This window comes from Artibeus jamaicensis, unplaced genomic scaffold (assembly GCF_021234435.1).
Source record: "Artibeus jamaicensis isolate MK-2021 breed Jamaican fruit bat unplaced genomic scaffold, CSHL_Jam_final scaffold_625, whole genome shotgun sequence".
In the NCBI taxonomy this organism is placed as follows: domain Eukaryota; kingdom Metazoa; phylum Chordata; class Mammalia; order Chiroptera; family Phyllostomidae; genus Artibeus; species Artibeus jamaicensis.
In genome coordinates this window covers 2,302,022-2,324,590 of record NW_026522051.1, presented here as the reverse complement: position 1 = coordinate 2,324,590, position 22,569 = coordinate 2,302,022, and the positions used below count along the sequence as shown (strand labels likewise).

Here is a 22,569-nt window from a genome sequence, read left to right as displayed (position 1 = left end):
CATCCACGGAGAGACTCGAGTCAGCCACACGGTGTCGGGCAGGAAACGGCCAGCGGTGTGGCGCACTGGAACTACTTGTTTATGAAACACACGAGCAAATGCACACGGCAAGCTCACTGAGTTTTCCTGGAAATGGCATGCGTGTGTGAAAGATTCTACGGACATGTTCATGTCACCTCTAAGGCTCTTTCTGTGGCCCAAGGTCAAGTCCACCATAATCTACTCGAGAGAGCACAGTCACTGCATCGCTGTCAGCGGATCCTGGGGACCGCATGGGTGCGGCCAGTCTGTGGCTGTGAAGGGTTTGTGTTTTATAAAGACGGCAGAGGTCTAACAACTTGATTTAAAATGAACTAGTTCAATGGCACCGATTTTAAAAGTGTTTTTTAAAAAAAAATTTTTACCGTTGTGTCAGTTTGGTACTAGCTCACATTTAGGGGAAATGGTTACAAATAACTCATAAAATTGTGGGGTGCACGCACACCCCACTGCCACCTTGCCTGCTTGGTCATTACCCAGCTAGCTTGTCACAAGCCCTGAAGGGCCCATTCGGGTGACCCTGCAGCAGGAGGGAGTCTGGCCTAGACATTGACCTCTAAAGCTAAGGAGTGGGAAAATGCACTAAGTAGAACAGTCATTACCAAAATGCTGAACACGAGGAAGAGAAAGTTTATGTCATTGTGCTGCTGCTACAGGCATTAAAAAGAATATTGTTGTTGACTGAATGACGGGTCTGTCAGACTGAGCAAATACAGAGTCCGGCAGAAGTGAGGCTGGTCGGGCAATGATATGGGTGTGAGGATTTATAGTTTTCCTTTGGACGTCTCACCTAAAATGTTATACGGGTGCTTGAGTGTGATGCTGTTATGTTACAGAACTACATGCTTATGATTCTGTAATAAAAAGTTTGTAATAAAAAAAAGCAGCGCTACTTGTGCCTAACCCTGCATATCTAGACAAAGAAATCAAACCGTTTCCACAGAAAGCCCTTCTGTTTCACTTCTCCACAGTATGGAGAGGTGTGAAGGGATAGAAATGGCCCTCTATGTAAGAAAGGAATTGTGCTGGGGAGAGATTCATGAAACGTGCCGGTCACAGACCTTTTAGGAAAGACGACCTTGTGACCGGCTGGTGGACACATTTGGAAAATGAGTGGCTCAGGGCGGATAATCACACTGGTCATTAGTCTGATCTGGGGAAAATGCTAAGGGCAAGGACAAAATCCTCCTGAAACCACAGGGCAACCAAACTCCAAGGACACAGACGAGTGGGTGAGTCAGTGGAAGAGGAGTTGGCACTGCTCCAGCCCCAAGGCCCCCGAACAAAACCCCAGAGACCCCTGTGAAACAAAACAGGAGATGGCGGGGCAGCCACCGCCCGAGCCTCGTAGGCCAGACGGAGCCCTCGACAGAAATGGACATGAAAGGCCGACGGAGCGGCCACGGGCCTCCGAACAGCAGTTGTGTTTCTGGCCATCGCTGGCACTCCCCACGACGGGTCCTGTGACACCAGCAAGTACACTACGTCCTCCCCCTGCCTCCTCCGGAGCCTCGAAAACATCTGACCAAAGCTGACGCTCAAATGGCTTTTCCCGTCTGTGTGCGACTTGGAGTCAGTGACCATGGCCCTTGCGATTTTACAATCCAGGGAGATACGCGATGTCAGACTAATTCATGACCACGACAGGATAATGAAACACTGGGAGGAACCGGAAGCAGGAAAGGAAAACAGAGAAGAGGGGTAAAGGCTACTTTCTGAAAGTCTAAGGCTCCTTTCTAGAACCTATGACAGGACCCGGAAAAGAACTGCAGAATTCAACCCGACTACTTGTGGGTCAGGCTCACGAAACGAGCTGTGGGAGAACTCACAGGGCATGCCCTTCATAAAAATCGTTCACCTGTGAGGACTCGTTAAGCATCTGGCTTGTGAACTTGGACTTCTCTTTGACATTTGGCCCGCTGAGTGACCGCTCCCTTACTCCAGGAGCCCTCTGCGCCAGCTGCCCAGCACTGGCTCTCCCTGGGCGATCTTACCCTCTGCCAGTCACGTCCCTCCTGGTGACTCCTTGATCCTTAAATGCAGCCAGTCCTCTTCCTGCGTCCCAAGCTAAAATGCACACTTGCCTCACCAGCATTACCCGGTCATCCGTCAGGACCCTCTAACTCGACTCGTCCAAACTAATCCCATTACATTCCCCCCAAATCCCCCTCCTCAGTGACCCCTCCCCATGAACACCACCACCTTCAACCACGCTGTCCAGGCCAGGAGTCTGGGAGCCACCCGAGATCCCCCGCTCGGCCTCAGGACCCCCCTCTTCAGCACAGTGGCCTTCCTTTTGTTCTGAGTCCACCCCGACGGCCACCGCTTACCTTCCCATCTCATTCAGACCAGAGTGGTCTCCTACCAGGTCCCTTGCTCCACCACCAAAAATTTATCCCACCTACTTGTTCACACACCCGTCTTAAGTCTGGGAACTCCGTGAGGGCAAGGATGGGGGCCTTGGTATGTGCAGCGCATGGAGAACACTCCCGAAAGACTCACTGAGTGACGATGATCACGACCGTGTACGAGAGTGAACGAGTGCCCACATTTGTACCTGCCATCAGACCTCCTGGTCGCCAAGTCCAGGGCCCTGTGGCTGCATTACCTCCTTCAGATGTGCCTACGAGGGACTTGCTCTGTGCCTTGACTGAGGATAACATCATGGCGTCATCGCAGACGCAGAACACCACGGGGAAAAGGCGGGATGGCCCGGGAGCGGCCTGCCGAGTGGCACCAGACTCCCAAGCTGGTGCTTGTGAATGAGAACTGAGACACACCCACACCCCCGAAGGCCCACCGAACCGCCTGGCAACCACCCGCGGTGCAGACCAGACAGGCTCGCTCAGTAGCAGGTACATGAGAGTACCCGGTCTTGCATCGTATATGTCGAGTTTCTTTATTTCCTACTTTAAAAACATGTTTTCCTCTATACCTCTATAATGCAGTTACTCACATTCTTATGTACTATAACCTTGCGGCAAGATCCTCACTTGTAAAGGAAAAAATAAATTCTGTGCACCACAGTGCAATGTCAAGCATATTTTCTTGGAGAGACACGTATGTGCGTGCGTGTATATGTATATATACATATATATGTTAAGACACTCATTTGTGTATAGAATATACTGAATCATCCTACTAATGAGAACATTTACTAAGTGAGACTACCCCACTGCCTAGGTAATTCAGGTTAAAGTTGTTACCTTCAAAAGCATCTGATTTTCCTTCCCCGAGTTTTTATTGTAAGAAGCTATTTTTTCTCGCCTTTCATCTTTATAAGTAATAGCTCTTTTAAAAATAAAAACTTTCTTTCCTTCAGGAGTTATGTTCTCAAAGGGAACTCTGTCCTCCCCCCAAATCCATTTTCCCCGCCTAAGAGAACGGTAAAGGATGACTTCCACCTGGGGACACAGACCGCGTCACCGAAACACACTCCGTCTGCTCAGCCCTTCTCTTCCAGACGCTCTGGTCTGCGCCGTCCCTGCCAAAGCCAAGTCCAGAATGCATTACCGAGATTCCATTTTCTCTCACACTGTTGGGCCGCAGCCATTTATAAAAACTAATGATAACTCTGGACTTCAATGAGCCTGTATGATTAAGCAGTTCAGGAAACCGCAGAAAAAGTAATTTCGAACCTGGCACTCGGCCGCAGTTGGAACAGACGCGGCCGCCCCCAGGCCTGGCCTCTGCCAGGGCCCCAGACACACGTCCCCGGGAGATGGCCTCCCCTGCCACCTGCCACTTCCCTCACGCCGTTTCGCTCATTTCTCATTACTCTGCGTGTTTTTATGAGCTGCCTTAAATTTCACTGAAAAAAGGAAATGTAAAGTAGATAAATGAATATATCAATGGCACTGCTGTAGATGTTCACGAGATATGCAGAGTTAAGTTACAACACAATGACGTGTGTCAGCAGACACGTTAACACTGCAGTGACACACACCTGAGGACAGTCTTCAACAGTGAATTTTTAAAAATCACAAAACTGCCGATCCATGCGCTACATACCTCTCTGTGTGAAAGGTCTGGTTACTTTGACACAAGTGTTTAAACTCATGCGATACATGCCCATCGGCTCCATGTAACGAACAAGCTACACAGAAAGGAGTCAGGGCGCTGCGCCCGCTGCGGATGTAGTTCAGCCGCTTGCCAAACACAGCCAGGCGTTAACGTCTGCTTCTGAGAGGCGACGAAAAGCTACTCGAACACAACGAACCAACCTGCCGAGCTTCTCCAGCCGAAGCGCGCCGAGGAAGAGGGGGCGCAGGCACCCAGCGCCCCTTCTCTGGTGCGCGCTGGGGCCGCGGTGACTCCGAGCGCAGCCCGTTACCAGATAACGTCGCCGTGGGCGGAAACACGACTTAGCAGAGGAATCTCTGCTTCCGCACGCGGCCTTCTGTTCTCAGGCGCAGCTCACGTGTACTCGGGCGTGAGTGCTTCAGGCGCTGTGCGTGCGGCGCAGCGTGTCGCGTGTGCCCGGGCCGAAGCCGCGCAGTGGCTGCTGGCAGGCCAGGCGGTGAGAGCGGCTCCTGCAGCGCATGCGCATGCCGTGCACGGGGTCCTCGGGCGGAGGTGTCCCAGATACGGCGGAACTCCTTCCTATGTTAATGCGCTTCAGGAGCCGACCGACGTCTTGCTGCTCAGAGAAAATGTTTTACCAGGGAAACCCTGTCGTTGCTGAAGCCAAAGACTAGTCAACCCATCTTGTAGTTTTAGAAAGAAAATGACAAAACAAATTATAAGTGAATAAACCCCGTTTGTCTGCTGACCCATCAATTTCACTTGTAGGAACTTATTCTAAGATAGTAATAAAAAACTTGTGCGAACATTTATTGTTCAATTCTGGTTTCTGCACTGTCCTTGTACACAGAATTTAAAAAAAAATCAACAGTAGAGGAGCAATTAACCAACCCATATCCTGCAATACTACGCAGCTTTTAATCATGTTACAGAAGTATATTTAATACATGAGAAAGAGTACAACATATTTTTAATTAAATAAGGGTACGGCAAAAAGTAAACATTTCATGGTCTTGTTTTTATAATATGCATGAAAAACATTTTGGTTTGAGGCTGAAATGTTAGCCGTGCTTATTTCTGGGAAGTAGAGAAACATGTTTGCTTTGTTAGGTCTTGGTTCTCTTCCATAATTTTCCTCTTTTTTTTTTTGTTTGTTTGCCTTTTGGTGGTGTGAGGGTGGGGTAATACAGGAACTATTTCAGTAGTTAGAAGGAAAACAATGACGGTCAAGTTAAAATGCTCCACTTCCCTCCCCCGGAACAGAGGCACCTGCAGGGCTAGTTCACCTGCACTCACCGGTGAGGAGCCAAACTGAAGAGACCTGGGGCCGTGGGGAGGGGCAGGTGAGGACGGACAGTTCCTACCAACACCCCCCCAAAATGAGCCCTGCTGGGAGACTTCAACAGTGGCAGTCCAAGTTAGAAGTGCGCACGCACAGTCTCCTGGGACGACCTTATATGCCCTTGCTACTTGGGGAGACGAGGGGGTCACAACTGTGCCCTGTACGGAGGAGCGTGAGCTGCTGCTGCTGCTCCCACCGCAGCCGGGGGCCTCGGACTCGCGGCTCATCACTCTGAACGGCCCGCCTTCGAGTTCCGTGGAAAAGGGAAGGAAAGACTGTGCAGGGTTTACATACGTGTGAGCATCATCCTCGTCCCTAGGACGGGACACCTGTAGGACCTGAGTTCCCTTAAAGCTCGATGTCCCACATAAGGGCAAATGTTAGGAAAAGACTGGGTAACTCAGATGACTGAGATGTGCTGCAAAGACTTAGGCTTTTAAGCCTAATTCTAGCGGAGCCAAAAGGAGAAGTTATACAGAATCTCATCGTGTCTCATAACCACTAAAAGGAATAAGTGAAAGTCCGTTGATCAGATAAAGAAATGAGAAAAAACAAAACCAAGAACGACATCCCACACCTCCCATTATTCACAGAAATTGACTTTGATCTGTGTTCACTTCTCAGCACTGTTTCCATACTGCAAACAAGGCGTTTAACACAATTAAAATTTTTTGTCCCTTTTTTGTTGTTGTTGTTGTTGAGACAAATGGCGCCATGGAGACACAGCTGCCGAGCATCTGCCAGACTTGGCCCCAGAGTCCGGTCTGGCTGCGCCAAATCACCTGAGCTTGTCACAAACGCAGAATTCCAGCCCCCCCACCCCACCCCCCGATGGAAATATCACATAGATTCAACAAGATTCCAGGGGTTTCCTATGTTCATGGAAGTTGAAGAACTTCTGTGTTACAGTGTTTTTCCGGCACTGGACACACCTGAAAGGTGTAACACTACATCACGACAGGGGACTGTCGTGAAGGATAACTCATGTACGAGGGGCACACACCAACCGCTGGTGAAGACAGCCGGTGGTACGGGGCTTGGAGGAAGGCACAGTCGCTCCGGGCTGGGGCAGCGAGTGTCGTCCTCAGGACGGACGTGGAAAAGAAGAAAGATGGGAGAGTGGCCAGCTCACCCCTCCCCTGCGTGGGTTTACTCTCTGGCAGCTCTGCACACCTGACACACCCGGAGCTCTGAGGGGAGAGCGGGGTCAGGAGAGGAGCCTGCCCGTGCAGCAGCCTGGGAAGAGTGCACCGGTCAGGTCGGGACGCAGAGCTCGGGAGGCCACGGCGGGAGGAGTCCCGGGAGAGCTCACCGGTTTACTCTGGACTGGGCGGCCTGCTGTGCGTGAGGGCGGGCTGTTCCCCCCACGTCCGTGCTGGACTTCTCACATTGCGTGTTACATTTGGGCTTTGCCTAAAACGCAGGGACACCTGTTTCGGGAGCACCACTGAAAGGACTTCTACTGGCAAGAACAGATCTTTTAATGTATCATATAAAAGATCAACTTCTGAGAGTTAATATTGTTGTTATATTTTAAGTGCTTTGAAAAGACCGTGCCTGTCCTTACTACGGAGGAGCGGTGACAATCGTCCTGCTGTTTTGTGCCACCAACCGAAACTCAACAAACAGCGATGACAGGGTGGCACTGTCCTGCACGGTGACATTTAAGGGCCCCGACATCCCTTTCTTTGGCTCTGGCAGTGGCAGGACTGTCTCACTGAGATATAAATAAAAGGCCTTCTTAACAGCTTCCCGGGAACACTGTTGGCTCCGCGCTCCTCGTGCCAGCTGTCACTGATCCCGGCCCAACCCTGGCACTGGGTCCAGGGCCTCCACCTAGTGACCTACTGGTCAGGTGGCAGGCTCCTTTAAGTCCCGAAATGGCAACCTCGCAGGGTCTCACGAAGGCTTAGGAATATTTTCCTCCGACCGGGGCACAAAGCCGCGGCTGTCTCCAGGAACTGCGGTGGGGCTGACACGCGGGGCCGACGCGCAGCACACACGTGCACAGGGCAGACGAGCTGGCCCTGCGGGGCTGCAGCCTCCAGGGACTTTCCACCGCTGCGCCCTGAGCTCCCCCTTCTGACCGGGATGGGCACGTCTGATTGGCTGGAACAAGATTAGTTTCCAAGGCAGTCGGAGGAGCAAGTGATCTTCCCCGTGAACCCAGAGCAAATGCAGAGGGAAACAAAGGTGAAACATCGCACGGACAGACCTTGAAGGAAACAGTACCGTCCAGGAGAAAACAGTTCCTGCGGCCAACAGGAGGTAAAAGAATCACTAAGGAGGAGTATTTCTTTAGATAAAACGGAAAATACAGGAGAGGGAAACCTGTTTGTGAGGATCGCTCGGACACACGCGCCAGGAAAGGGGAAGCCGGCGGAAGGCAGGGGAAGTTCCGGAACCAGCTCCATCGTCCTCTCTGTTCAGATCTAGCAGCTGGGCCAACCACCGCCCCAGGTCCTTACACTAGAAATGACCCTGAGTGAAGTTTTAAGCTGTTTACAGCTGAAACGGGGTGTGAAAACCTGATGTTTACTGGTCTCCAAGTCGAGAGGAGTAGCGTTTATATTCATGGGAATTCTAATCTTCAGCCGGAGATCAGTGAAAACAGTATGTGATTTCCCCCCTCATCCAAGTTCAGACTCCTCAACTCCATCCCCCTAACTGTCCGGGTCTGCAGGCACCAGGGCAGGAGTCCTGCTCCAGGCCGCTCTCAGGCAGTTCCCAAGGGGAACGGAGAATCTCCAAACCAAGGGCACCTCCACTCCCTCAGCACCAGCAGCAGGAAGAGGAAAACCACCCGACAAAAATAAACTCTTTCCAAATGCCTTTAATGGCAGGTGATCTCGCTTTCACGCTGTCATTACCAATGGCCGACGAGGAAGCCCCTGTGTGTGACTCTGGGGTAGGCGCCGGTATCAGGACAGACGCTCACGTCCCAACACGGAGGAGCGACATCAGCACGGAGGTCTTGGCGAGCGCACAAAGGTCCTGGGGAGGGCGCGTGCCACCCGAGCGGGCTGCGGACCCCGGAGGAACGATCTGAAATCTAGGGTTTCCCCTCGTTGTTAAAAAGTTGAAGCTCCATTTCAGAATTCTTTGTGGTCTCTTCACGCTCCCCTGACAGCCTGCTCAGCAAGAATTATGGTTTGGGATCTCTTCTTATCCTGTCATCTCTAACTTCTGGCGACAAAGCCGGGCAATACTTCCTCTCAGAAGCCCTCTTTGGAGACCCTCACGCTGCCCACACGACCCAGGATGCCAGGTGCAGAAACTGGGTCGACTTGATTTAACTCTCCATGTCTCAGTCTTCTTTGACAGTAATTTTTTTTTTTGCCCATTTGATACATATGTTCACCATGGCAATTACAGAACCTCACTGGAATTACCGATTCCCTTCCATCAGGATCTACGCCCCTCAGCAGGCTCAGGGAAGGTGGGTCCTCCACCCTCTCACTGCCCACGCCCACCAGACCAGGCACCTGGACGGTCTGTCAGTGTTTGGTCGCGTGGTGGGTTGGCTGGTGGAGTGTCTCAGAGAGGTGGAAAGACATGCCTGGAGTCGAGGTTGCTGGGGGGCACCTCTGCAGCAAGCGCGAACTGCCCGCGTTCACAGTCACGTTTAACCAGGATGGTAGTGGGACCTCCCAGAAGGAGGGGAAGCTGCGGTTCCATTCTAGTCACTCCCGTAGCTTTGAAACTAGGGAGGCGATGTCATTAGAGAGTGAACCAGCATTTCATTTGCATTTTGTGCAAGATTGGATGTGACATGTCAGTAAGTGTCACAATCCCGCGCAAATTACGGTATTTAATAGGAAGGTTTAAAGGCCAAACCCGGGCACAACCCCACGCAGCTTCTAAAGATAACCTGTAATGGGTTGGACTGCGTTTGTAGGAGACAGCAAGTAGTAAAAAGATACCCGCAGAGTTACAGATTTGGGAGAAAAAATAGTATTAGCTGGATTTCAACTCGGTGAGGTTTTAAAGAATGTTTTTTTCAGAGACCATCTGTTTTAGGGCCCCAATCAACTAATTCCACCCACTTCCTCATCCCCAAAGCAGAACTGACGAGAAACAGCACCTGCTGTGCCAGCGGGGCGGCAGGCAGCGTCTCTGTTTTCACGAAGCCTGGGTTCACGAAGAGTCTCCGAATCACAGCGAACGCTGAAGGACCCGAGGGAGGGAGGACCCACGGCGGCCAGACCGCTTTCTTCAAGAACAAGCGGGAGACACGCTCAAGGACTTCCTACCAAGGCCAAGGTCCCAAACTTCCTGAAAGCTGATGGGTGCCTAAGCAACACAGTTTAAACTCAAGATTGAAGGGTTTTTTTTTTCTATTTCTAATTTCTACTTCTGGGAATAAAAGCAATGTCTATGTACCCACCACTTAAATCAGTAGCTCAGGAAGAACAGCTAAACAATGACTACAATTAAAGAGGCTTTGGCATTTTAATCACTGTCGCTGTATTCCTTCCAAAGTTTAACAGTCTGTTCTACCACGAATTCGTTTATCTGGAGTCGCTGAACCCCTCCGCTGCTCCCGCCCACACCCGAGTCACCGAGCTCTGCCAGCTTGCCTTCCAGAATCCGTCCCCCCCCCACCTTCCTCTGCCGAGCCCAGTGGCGGCCATCCGCTCGGGCTCATCGTCTGCAGTCAGGCTCACTGTACTCAGGTCCGAGCGGTTTTCCACCCGGAAAAGACCACCACACAGTGGCCTTCTGAAACAAATTCAGTCACATCCATCCTTCGTTCCAGCTTTTCCACGGAACCCCCCCCCACACTTGCATCTCACTCGCTGGTCGGGGGACGCGGCCCTCACTGCCTGCCCTGAACTCTCTCTGGTGGCCCTCCAGGCCGCCCTCCCCTCTGCGCCGGAAGCGAGAGCCCGGCTGGACTTCTCTGAAGTCCCAGAAGGTGCTGGGCTCCCCCCAGCCGTGAGGCTGCCCATGCGCTGCCCTGTCCCTCAGATCTGAGAACGGACGAGAATCCCGGGCCTGCCCGCACTGCAGCCAACCCCAGGGCCGCCTGTTCTAAGCCCTTGCTCAGCCAGGAGCCGGCTCTGCCGGCACCACCATGGCTGAAACACACACGAACTCATGTAATCGTTGGTTTGGCACCGCCATGGCTGAAACACACACGAACTCATGTAATCGTTGGTTTGACTGCACATTCCTCATCAGACCTCCAGTTCTGCGAGCAGAGCCAACGCCAGTCCTCCAATGCTCAGTACCTGCGCCCACAGAGCAGGCGATCATTTCGGCGGAACGGAACGAAATAAACCCCCGTCCAACGAGAGCGGAGGTGTGAGGACAATGATCTGTCCAAGTCAACTTTATTTCTAGCAAACCCTAACCTACCCACAGCAAACCTCTGGAACTTTCACCCACAAAGGAGACTTCTCTGCATTCTCCACGACACTGGAAAAAAATACGTAAACCATATGTAATTATATAACTAGAGCAACAATGCGCATCTTCATTCTCGAAGTGCATGGCCTAACCTGGAGAACGGCCCGAATGCTGCCTCCTAAGCGCGGCGAGAAAATACCAATGCGAAAAACGATTCCGCGTCAGCAGCTCTGCCTCCCCTGCGGATGATCGGGCGTCGCCGCCCAGGTGAGGAAAGCTGCGTTCCCACCTTGCTGTCTCGGTGTCCTCTCGGTGGTGGTTTCAGATCCTCCAGAAAAAAATCATTCTTCTTTTTTGTTTTCCTTTGGAGGGTTAATAAGTACTGGCTTTTTAATTCTATGCCCTGATAAAATCGTCAAAGATCCAAGGTCTTGTTTAAACCAGCTATGACAATTCTTTTCTGTGCGTGTGTGTGTGTGTGCGCGCGTGTGTATGAGAGAGAGACAGGCTGGGAGAGAGAGAATGAAATGTGTGTTCTGTAGCTCATCTTTCTCTTTCTACTGATAGTTTTGTATTTGTCTAAACCCAGTTGTGTCTCACTTCTTTTTTTTTTTTAAACTGAGGTATAACTGACATACAACATTATACGAGTTTCGGGTGATTTGATACAATGATCACCACGGTGAGTCTAGTTAACATTCATCACCACAGTTACATTTTTGTGTGTGTGATGAGAACTTTTCAAATCCAATCTCCTAGCAACTTTCAAAGACACAATAGCGTATTGTTCACTAGTCACCCTGCTGCAGGCGATGCCCCCGGGACTGGGGCATTTGATAACGAAAAGCTTGTACCTTTTGCCCAGGTTTTCCATTCACCCACTCCCTCCCCCCTCCCGCTCTGGAAACTCCCAGTCTGTTCTCTGTTCGTTTGGTTTGGTTTCCGTTTGGTCTTCAGACCCCACCTGTCCATGAGATCACACGGCATTTGTCTCTCTTCCTGACTGAGCGCAGTTCCCTCCAGGGCAGACCATGCCGTCACAGGTGGCACCACGTCCCCCTTTTCTGTGGCCGCACCAGTCTGCCCTCCCCCCCCAGTGTGCAAGGGGCCCTCTCTCACACCCCCGGCGGCGTGTGCTGCTTTCTGTCCTTTGGGTGCTGGCACTCCGACAGGTGTGAGGTTTCCTCAGGTTTGGCCAATCTACCCACAATAAAAGTAACTGACATACGCGGTATGAAGTAAAAGTTCATTTATATTGTGGCTTTTGGGTCAGTCTAGCTAAGTCACTCATAAACAGGTTACATAATGTCTAGTTTTAAACTGTGTAAAGAGAAAAGTAGTTTAATATCTACTTTTCAAAAGTCGTTTGCTTTGTACATGCTTTAGGCCCCGGTATTATCGGCACGGGGTCACACAGACGTGTAATAAGACAGTATGCCGTGACGATTAACCATAATCATCACAGGAACTTAGAAAACAACCAGACACAGGTTCGAATCCAAGTTCTGAGACTCGATGCCTGGAACAACAGAGAGAGAGGTTTTCACTGTGAGTTAATGTGGCTGAAAAAAGTATACGCTGCCAGAAGAGGACACATAAAATTCCAAAAATCTTCCTCGATCATTTGAATCACATCTCCCGCCTTCCTGGGAGAACGTTACTGTTGAACCAGTGGTCTTGTATCTGAGAACAGCTGTTCGACTTGTCACGGAACATCATCACAGAACGCTGTGTTATTCAGCAGTTTAATGTCAACTGCCTGTTACTCTTACTCGGTCACACTGTTTCATCTTTCATCATCACAGAGGGAGCTGCTATCATCTTTGTCAAGTTTTGGGGCTTCATGTTACTTAACACCAAAGCAAATGAAACCTAAGACCAACGGCTACTCTGAAATGCAAGAATTTTTTAGGATGTACTTCGTACTTCAAACTAACTGCATCAAACCTTTATAGCCATCTACTCTTCAAGACAAACTATTTGCTTTAGCCAGGATATTTTATTAGGCAGGCATTGCCAATTCTTTTTATAAAGTTTATTTTTTTGTTTATAAATGTCACCGCAACTTGGGAGAAGATGTAGAAGACCCGGTCGACTCTCATTACTCGGGGAGGCCACGTCTGCAAACTCACGCACTCACGGAAATTCCCGTGACCCTCCACTCGCACTGGCACCTGCGGGCCGTGCCCGGGCCGCCCGGCAGGGCCGTGAGCATAGCCCCCTGAGGGCCCGTTCCAGCTGCCACTGGACAAGCAGACATCCTGTTTGCTCATGGCCACGCTTCTCTCGTGTCTATTTACGAGTGATAGTGAAATGGAAGACAGAGAACCCTTCGATTTCAACTGTCATTTAAAAATCAGTAGCACCTCCCTCGGTCCCGCCCGGCTGGCAGCATTTGCGTGGGGATTTCTCTCGAGTGTTCGAACGCGACTCCTGCTTCTCAGCCCCTCTCTGAGCCTCGCCACTGAATGTCCACGTGGAGACAGCCCAGGACGACCGAAAGGTACCCTAGAGAATATCAAGTGTCACCCAGGGCCACTGCTCGCATTTATTTACGGGTCTGGAGTCAGGCCACCACATCGACAGTCTTCACATTGAGAGCGTCACGACGGCCTCCTTGTGTCAAAGGATCACTAATACCTCAGATGGTTTCCATCACAAAGCTCGATACGTTTACTTACCCAGACAGCTTAGCAAGAAGGAACAATAAAAGGAAATGCCACAGTAAATGCTCCTGCCCAGTCCAATAAAATTCACTTTTTCTTAGAGTATAGTACACAAGAAATAAATGATTTTGAAATGCTATTTTGAATAAAAAGTTTTGTCTGTTATGTTCATATTTGTACTATTTCTTTTAAAGAGTAAAGTAAAACTATCAAACCAGTTTAGATATTTAGTTAATGAATAAAATAACCTTGATTACTATTTAAACAATAACTCACAGGATCGGCAGGTCCACAGAATTCTCGAAATGTCTTTGTAGGGTTAGTTTGTTGAATCTCCATTGCTACGCAGGGGCCGGAATACATTTCTGTCACCATCTCCTGCAATATGCAACATAACCACTCAAAATTAATGTAACTTAACAATTGTTTGCTCCTCTTCTAATTGCACCACTGTTCTGCCAGCCTCCAAATGTTAAAGTTACCTCTGACTTCTTCCCCACCTGTACCCCGCATGCCAAGCAGTTGCCCAGTTTTGTCCACGTTTCCCATGAAAACGTCTGTTCCCTGCTCTCTCCGTGCCCACGGCTGCCACCCTCTGGGTGCACCCCTGAAACGACCTTCCATCATGGCTTCCTGTCAGACACGCTGCTGCCCAACACCCGTCTCTAAGGATGTAAACTCCAAAGCGTTCCTTCCAAGGACACGTTCGAAAATCACAGTGACTTCCAGCAACGAGTGATAACACGGGCCAGGTCTACTCTCTCCCATTGAACATCTAGAAGCCAGAGGATGGATATGAAACCCACGTCTTCAGACCCTGATAACAGGGGGAAGAGGACTGCGGTCCAAGAGGAGGGGACGGAGCAAGGGTAGCCACACAGCCCGCCCCGGCTCACTGACCGCGGGCCTTTTCCAGACAGTGGGTGGGGGAGGACGCGCACAGAGCCCAGGGCGCCCCCTGAGCACAGGAGACAAAGGCTGGGCTCGTGGAGGCCAGCGCAGTTGGACCTGGCAGGACGGGACGCTGCTGGGGGTGGGAGCTGCAGAGAGGGGCCCACGGGGACCTGCAGAGGCTGACGGTCCGTGTGTGTGTGGAGGACACAACCAAGGCCGAGAGAAAGCGTCACGAGCCTGGAACGTGGAAGGACTCAGAGACAGCACAGAGCTGGGGGGGCTCGTGTCCCCGGTTGTGCGCTCAGCCCTCAGACCGTCTCTGGGGCATCAGCAGACTTGGAGGCAGAAGTTCTGCTCGGGGTGTGAGGCCCACCAAGGAGCCAGGGCACCAGGAGCTGAGTGAGGCCAGACCACAAAGGGACGAGGAAGCCATGGTAATGACTTTGCCGGGCTCAGCATACACGGTGCCAAAGTGAAATAAAGGTCATTTATTGCAGACGATATTGAAATGTTGATCTGGCCTTAGTCATCGTGCCCAACAGAAACGGCGGAAGTTAAAAGCGGAGGGAGAGGAGGTCACGGCATGTCCCCAGAACCCTGCTCACTAGGGTCCCCAGCTGTATCCCCTGAAGTCACTCTGCTGTCTCACAAAGGCCACGAGTAACTGTTTTTATGGATAATTATGTGGAGTCTGATTTTCCGTCGCATGCTGCTGAAGTGCTGCCCGCACTTGAATGTCAAGAGCCAACTCCTCAGCAGGGGTAGGAGCGTGGACCCGCGACCCAGGGAGAGAGGGGCCAATCCAATCCTGCCAGAACCTTTTCTTTCAGTGCTGACACCAAACAGGGTTCAAAATGCAGACACAGGACCACATGGGATGCAGAGAAAAAAATGTGGAAGAAAGGACTCCGTGAAAAGCACACGCTCCTTAAAAAGCAGGCCATGGTAACCCCGGGAGACAGCAATTACCACCTTCATATGACTGCAAATGCCGACGCAGCGGGTGTAACTGCACGTGACCAACAGCGACTCTACTGCAAAGAATTGTGTCAGGCAGAATAATGATAACAATAAATGACAATAAGGAAACAGCTAAGTGTACTTAGTATTCTCAGTACGTCAGCCTGCTCTTCTTCATCTGATTAGTATAACACTCTCATGGGCTGGGGAACAGCATTATTTCCATTTTGAAGACAGGCAGACTGAGGCTCAGACAAGGGAAATCAAGTGGCCACACACTGGCGGGTTAGGATCTGGACCTCGCGTCAGTCTCCATAAGAAGGGGGAAAGGGGAACGAGTCCAGGGAGCTGCCAGCTGGCTGCCGTGAGTTTTGAGAGACAGAAATCTGCGGATTGAGGCAAATGATATGCGGGACCTGGGGGCGAATGAGGAGGCAGCGTCTGCACACCAGCCAATGCCAAAATGTATCAATATCCCAGTCAGTCCCCCCCCCACTCCTGTGGATTTGTTTCATAAATGAAACAATATCATATTTTTAAAACCAGGCCAGTGGCTCTTGGGGGTAAGAATGCCTCAGTCACTGGGTGTCATCGGCTGGCAACTGGCAGAGCCCCGCACGCTTTAAGGAGCACTTTCATGATTCAGGACGACGCCGAGGTCCCCAAGGTGTGAGACACGCACACTGTGCTCAGTGCCAAGGCCCCCCACCAACTTGGATACTCACATTATACTCAGACACCACCCCTTTGTACACCTCGTAGAACTCTTCGACGTTAACACGGTCCATGTTGAACTGTATTAAAAAAAAAAGCATCAACCAAGCAAAGGAAATGAGTCACACTTAGCACTCAACATTTATGATCTCTTGGAGATATATATATATATTTATTTATTTATTTTATTTATTATTATTTTTTTACTTTCAAATATAAACCTTGCGCCCTTGTGGTAACCTGGGTTGCAGGCCAGGTCCCCAGTAGGGGGCGTGCAAGAGGCAACCCACACACATTGATGTTTCTCTCCCTTTCTCCTTCCCTGTCCCTCTCTCTAAAAATAACTTAAATAAATTTTTTAAAAAAGTAAACCTTGCATAAATTACTAAATACTCCAAAGAAGAAAGTGTTGTCAAAGATGAGCTCATCAGTAATGAAAATGCAGAACAACTACAAGAGCGCTCAATGCGTGGAGCACCGACCTCGGTCCTGCACTGGCAGCCTCTCGAGACTGGCCAGTTGCTGGGCAGTGTTACAGCCCAGGTTGCAGAGGGGGCTGCGACACAGAGGGTCGGGGGCCTCCACCAGCCTGTGCTCCGCCTCAGTCTGATCTCGCACTGCGCCTCTCTCGGAACAAAGCCCCATCCCCGATACTGTGAAAGAGACAGGCACAAGGCTTGTTCATTGAGGTACCGGCACAGGAAGGGAATACTACGAACGAGAGGTCATGCAGATCTGTCCGGAAGGCTGATCATAAACCCCTTATCCCCCAAGCACTCAGGACAGTGTTCCCAGTTAGTCTGGCTCACGGCCACGCTCCTACACAAGGCACCTGCAACTCCCAGGACTCTTCAAAGAGAGCTGTGAAATTGGCTTACATGACAAGCCCAGGAAGACTCACTCCAGTCCAAGCTGGATTCAAACTAAGGTACAAAGAAAGTTCACTAAGTTCCAGTGTCTCACAAACTAAGACGGTAAGTGTTTTCAGAATCGCCTCAGGATTTCCAATTTTATTTCCCATTCCACCCAACACACTGCCTATTGTTGCCTAGACCAACGATCACAGAGAAATTCCTGCCTACTCAGACAATAATTCCAATTAGGGCTTATTTTTCACGAGCCACATAGCTATCCGGGGAGGGAATTTTGTCTGATTTCAGCTTCTGCATCCTGTGCTCACATAGGATGTGCATTATTAATATAACAAAAGCAGTGACAGAAAATAACATACTAAATGCCTAGCACTTTGCATCGGAAATGCCATCATCTCGCAATGGAAATCTTTCCACCAGGTAGGGTTGTTTCATTGAACCCACTGAAGCAAACAATGGCCCTCTCATTGCTTGGCTGATAACTCTGCAGATAAGACTGCTTGAAATTTGGCCAAGGTCACACACCTGGAAAGCAGCTGACCTGAAAGCCAGAAACAGATCTTTCTGACTCCCTAAATCAAGGACAGTGACTGTCACTAGGTCACCGTGCCTCCCCCACAGGTTCAATGAACCTTTTTTAAAATTGTGCTTGTTGTCCCTGAGCACCTATCATGACCAACCGCTGAGCCAGGCCACAGGCTGATCTAGTCAGACCCAGGAGAGCATCTAAAGCTGCAATTTCCACCCTGATTTTTTTCTTAGCAGACTCAGGTCCACTGCCAAGCTGCTACTTTGAGAAAGTCTTGTCTCACAATTTCTTTACCATCCAGGTAAGATTCTTCAAATATCAACGTTTTCATCTGTCTCCACGTTTTGCTTGAAGACTTTGCAAATCTCTCCAAATTCTGGCCATGTATTGGCTTATGGGCCTTCCCACCAACCTGGGACACAAAGCAGGCGGAACCCCACTCAGCACCTGACCTGGGCTCTTGGGTGATCCTGAGCCTACAGAAAAAAATCGAAGACACACGCTTTGCAGAAGAAGATGATCCAGTCAAACTGATCCAAAGTCAATTAGCTCCAAAGTCAGCACTGCACCACCCTAACAGCATGAACTTGAACACTGGCCTTCGGACACTGTAAAACCCGCATCGCGCGTCTGATTCCTCTAGCAATGTGCACCCGACTTCCCGTCAAACACCCTGGCAAGTGGGGCACAAAGGCACGAGCCCCACAGGAGTGGGTGCTGTTGCTTCAGTGAACGCTTTCCAAGGACTGTGTGGGGGCAATCCGCCCACATGGGGCTGAGATGTTGAGCCCCAAAAAAGATGCCGGAGGGAAATCTAGAAAAAGGCCCTGGTCAGGAAAAAAGTTGAAATGGTTCTCTTCCTGCCTTCTCTTCTTAGTCACAAATCTAGGCAAGAGAAAGTTCATTATAACTACTTAGCTTAATCCTACTGTTTAAGAAGGAGATTTTATTTATTTATTTTTGGAGGGAGGGGAAGGCAGGAAGAAAGAGAAACATCGATTGGTTGCCTCTCACACGCCCCCCAATGGGGACCTGGCCCGCAACCCAGGCAAGTGCCCTGACTGGGAATTGAACTGCAACCTTTCGGTTCACAGGCCAGTGCTCAGGCCACTGAGCCACACCAGCCAGGGCTGGCTTAATTCTTTTTTTCATTTGTAAAAACTAAATATATTACTTTAGCCCATATTTGCAAGCAAAGTTCCAAGAATCATATAAACCTGCCATATAAGCTTAAATTAGGTGTACTACTTATATTAGTTCTCTCAGTGGAACAGTATATGGGTCAAATAATTTCAAAAACATTCCTTGAGTGTAAGACTGTCAAGTTCAGTAACTGTATTTTTTTTTTTTTGTATTTTGATGCACTGAGTGCGCAGAGAAAATTCAGTGTCACACATTTTTAAAGCTTGTGCAGAACACCCTCCCCAGTCGGTAGGTGATGACTCATCGCAAACTACGCACCATCTGCATGGCTGAGATCTCAAAGCCCGCGTCTCGGATCGCCATCAGGATCTTCCCCAGCAGCCCTGAAAATGCAGAATGCATGGGTGAAAGGTGCATTTCAACTCCCGGGGCATTCCAGTTGCTTAGCAACATCAGTTTTCTGCATCAAATTACTTTACTTTGCTCACACTCTATACGAAGAAATAACGTATTTCTGCAAGGAAAACTAAATCCCTAATATTGAGCGTTATGTTGTCTTTTGATTTACTTTAGTAAGTGCTTCAGGAATTCCCATGAGAATCCTAAAGATTAAGAAACATTTAAGATACTATTTTGTCTATAGGGCTCTGAAGTTCAGCGATATAGAGAACATAAAAATCAAACAGCTAAAATTAATATTACAAAAAGATAAAATCCCAAAGTACTAAGTACATAATGAGTGCAAAGGAAGAGTTTGAAGAAGAAATAATCAAATTATAATTGAAGAGGTAGGCACAAACTTCACACAAGTCTGGGGAAAAGCGAACATGTTCTCACAGAAATGAGAAGTCAAAAAGGAAAAAAAATGCTGAAAAGGAAGAGAAATGGAACCCAGACGAATGGAGACCCTGGAGAGCAGCGTGAGTGGTTTGGTCTTCATCCCACAGACCAGAGACTCTGGGAGTCTGCGGGGTCTGTAGTCGGGGACTGGTTTTTGAGGTACCGTTCATTTTCTGTAAAAACATTCTAAGTTTCTTTTTTTTTTTTAAGTAGAATAAAATTCTCTCAGTCTCACACACACATACACACTCACACACAAACACACACACCATTTTCTGGGTCGTCGGATGCTCACCTAACACCCCAGTAAGTCTCAGTACCTGAGGGTGCATTTTTGTTCAGCATTACTGCTACTGCAGCCCAGCAGGGCTATTTTCACTGCAGCCTTCATGACAACCAAGGACAGGCCTGTTTCTCAAAGGATACTGCAATGGAATGTCTTCCCAAAAGACAGTCTCACAGGCGCAGAGACTGGTTTAGAGATTGTTGTGTAAAGTAACCTGTGTGTTCTTCTGTTTTCATAGGGCGTATGCCTATGACCTGCCTGTGCCTATGGATGATTAGTTACAATGTAGGCCTCACTTAAGGAGCCCATCTTCATTGTCGTCCCCCCTGAGACTCAACGGTTTGATTCAACTAAGTAGTTAAGTTGATTAAGGGTTAGGGCAGTCTGTGGGTTTCACTTTAGAACTGATTTTCCCTTTTCTGTCTTGATAGCTTGGACAGAAAGGGCTCAGAAATCTGAAAGGAGGGAAATCTTAATGTATTCCCTCAGCCCGAGTAAAGTATGGTGAGCCACAAGAGTCTGGGATAGCTATAGCATGCCTTGTACACCTTCCTCCAGATAAGCCATTCTTTACCGAAGTCCCTGCCTTTGCCATTTAATAGTTATGATTTAATTGCGCTTCCAATTTCTTGCCTAATCTGTCACCTCCAGAATACAACCTGACCAGGATGCCAATGGTCCAGTAATGCCAGCCTTTAGTAATGCAAGCCTGCGACTTCCTGGTGACAGTCAACTGACCAGGACCCTGTAAGGTCCTTCCCCTTGCAGGAAGGACTCCCTCCGTGCTGCAACCCCCCTCTTTCAGGGTACCCCTGACCCAAGGGTAGGTAGGACGACATCCATGTCCAGCCAGAAGCAGTTACGAGAAGATGAGACCTTCATCCATTGTCCTGTATATAATTCCAGAAGGGAAAGAAACCTCATTAATACTCTGAATCCAGGGAAAGGGGGAACCTGTACGTTCCTAGGAGAGGAATGTTGCTACTACGTAACTCAGTCAGAGATCATAGCTAAGAAAGTTAAAGAAATCAGAGAGAATATAAACTGCTGCACTAAAGAAACAGAAAGTTAGAATTAGAGAAATTGAGGAATAAATCCTCAAGCCTGGCTCCAGTAACTATTTCCCTTTCTAGGACCCCTAATTATTACCTTCTTAGGTTTAAGCTTCGGCCCCTGTATCCTGCGGATCATAGTCCAGAACTTAGAAGCAACAGTTCCCCACAGGGCAACTGCCCGGATCCTGTCCCTCCAGTGATACTGTTATCAGATATTACAACAGCCCCCTGACGTACAAGAATAACCATAAAGTGATGCTAGAGCAGTCCACAGCACTGTCAAGCATCCAAAGGGGGGACCTGTTTATTCCTACAAGAAGAATATTGTTATGCTAAAACAAGCACTAGTGTTGTTTAGCATAAAAGGGGGGAATGATATGGGAAGCTTTGAAGAACCTTTGTTTACCCAAACCCCGAGCACCCTAGGAAGAGCGATAGGGCCGTTTGGGAAAGCAAACAGCAGGATGTTCACAAGGGCTAGGACTAGCACCCCCGTGGTTAGAACTAATTTCTGCATTTAGCCTTTGTACTCTGCTTCTGCCGTGTAGCTAGAACTAACTTCTGCATTCCGCTTCTGTATCCCACTTTGCTATGTAGACAGGAAGACTCCGTAGACTATATAAACCCCAAGAATCCTTTGTCCGGGGCTCAGAATTTGGAGACTGAATCCTCTGGGCCCGTGCAGGTTAATAAACCTTGTACTCCAGAATCCCTCGGTGTCTGGCTGCTTCATTTTCCTGTAACAATACCTCTGTAACCAAGTGAAGGCTGAGTAACATCACAGCCACATCAACACAAAGACTCATTTTTCTTCCAAAGGGAAGCCCTGCTGAAGCGGGTAGAGACTCCCTGAACTGGGTCCTGCCACGCCCGCACAGCTGCAGGTCCCGCCCACACAGGTCCTGCCCACGTGGCTGCAGAACTGTTCCCTGGAGCCCCCTCTCTGGAAGTAGGGGGATTCGTCAAAAACTATGAACGCTCCTATCATTTGACATAACAATTCCATTTCTTGAATTATTCTAAGGGTAAATGTTTGCAATGATTGATATAGAAAAATGCTAACCACAACAATCATTAAAATTTTAAAAATTCTAATGAAATAAGAAAAGGTTAGATTAAAAGGAGAACATTCTTACAGCTAACTATTATTCAGACTTCAAAATTATGTTTTCAAAAATTAAAAGGGGAGAAGGGAGGGAATTTCAGGGGAAAGGAGGGAAGGATTTACAGGAACTAGTATAAAGGACACATGGACAATAACTAAGGGGGGTGGAAGTGGGAGGGAGGGGGGAGCACTGGGGGGTGGGCTGGGATGGGAGTAAAAGACACAAAACTGTACTTGAACAATAATTAAATAAATGTAAAAAAATAAAAAAATTATTTAATTGCACAGAAAAAATCAAAGTACAATGTTAGAAAAACATTAAACTTACATAGGATATAAACTTACATAGGTAAGATAATTCCAATTCCAATTAATTTTAAGAAACTAGCATTACTATTACTGGTATTACTCTAATACCAAAACCAGACAATACAAAAAGTAAAAATACAGATCAATAACCCTCATGAATAAAGAGGCAAAAAATCCTACACAGAATATTAGCAAATAGATTTCAGCGATATATGACAAGAACGATACACCGTGACGAAGTGAGGCGCATTTCACGGATGCAAACCTGGCTCATTGTTTTAAAAAGTCACAGAATAACCTGCTACATGAAAAGGCTGAGATCAATCAAAATAACCCTGATGCAGAAACAATGTGGAAAAATTCAAAACCTGTTCATGATAAAAAAAAAATCTAAGAAATTAAAAGGAATAAAAGGGAACTTCCTGAACTTCATAAAGGCC

At 48.8% G+C, this 22,569-nt stretch overlaps 1 protein-coding gene across 5 annotated transcripts in view; it reads right to left on the bottom strand.

The window, feature by feature from the left end:
* Positions 1 to 22,569, bottom strand: part of NME7 (NME/NM23 family member 7) — a 94,173-nt gene that overhangs the window by 27,265 nt on the left and 44,339 nt on the right. For 4 of the 5 annotated variants that reach the window (XM_037167509.2, XM_037167511.2, XM_053659303.1 and 1 more), the window contains exons 8-10: positions 18,853 to 18,917; positions 16,002 to 16,070; positions 13,699 to 13,800 (exon numbers count right to left, since the gene is read on the bottom strand). In XM_037167509.2, the coding sequence (XP_037023404.1) occupies positions 13,699 to 13,800; positions 16,002 to 16,070; positions 18,853 to 18,917 (236 nt within the window). Of the gene's footprint in view, positions 1 to 12,006; positions 12,276 to 13,698; positions 13,801 to 16,001; positions 16,071 to 18,852; positions 18,918 to 22,569 lie in introns of those variants that run through there. The other variant, XM_037167510.2, reaches the window with a different exon arrangement.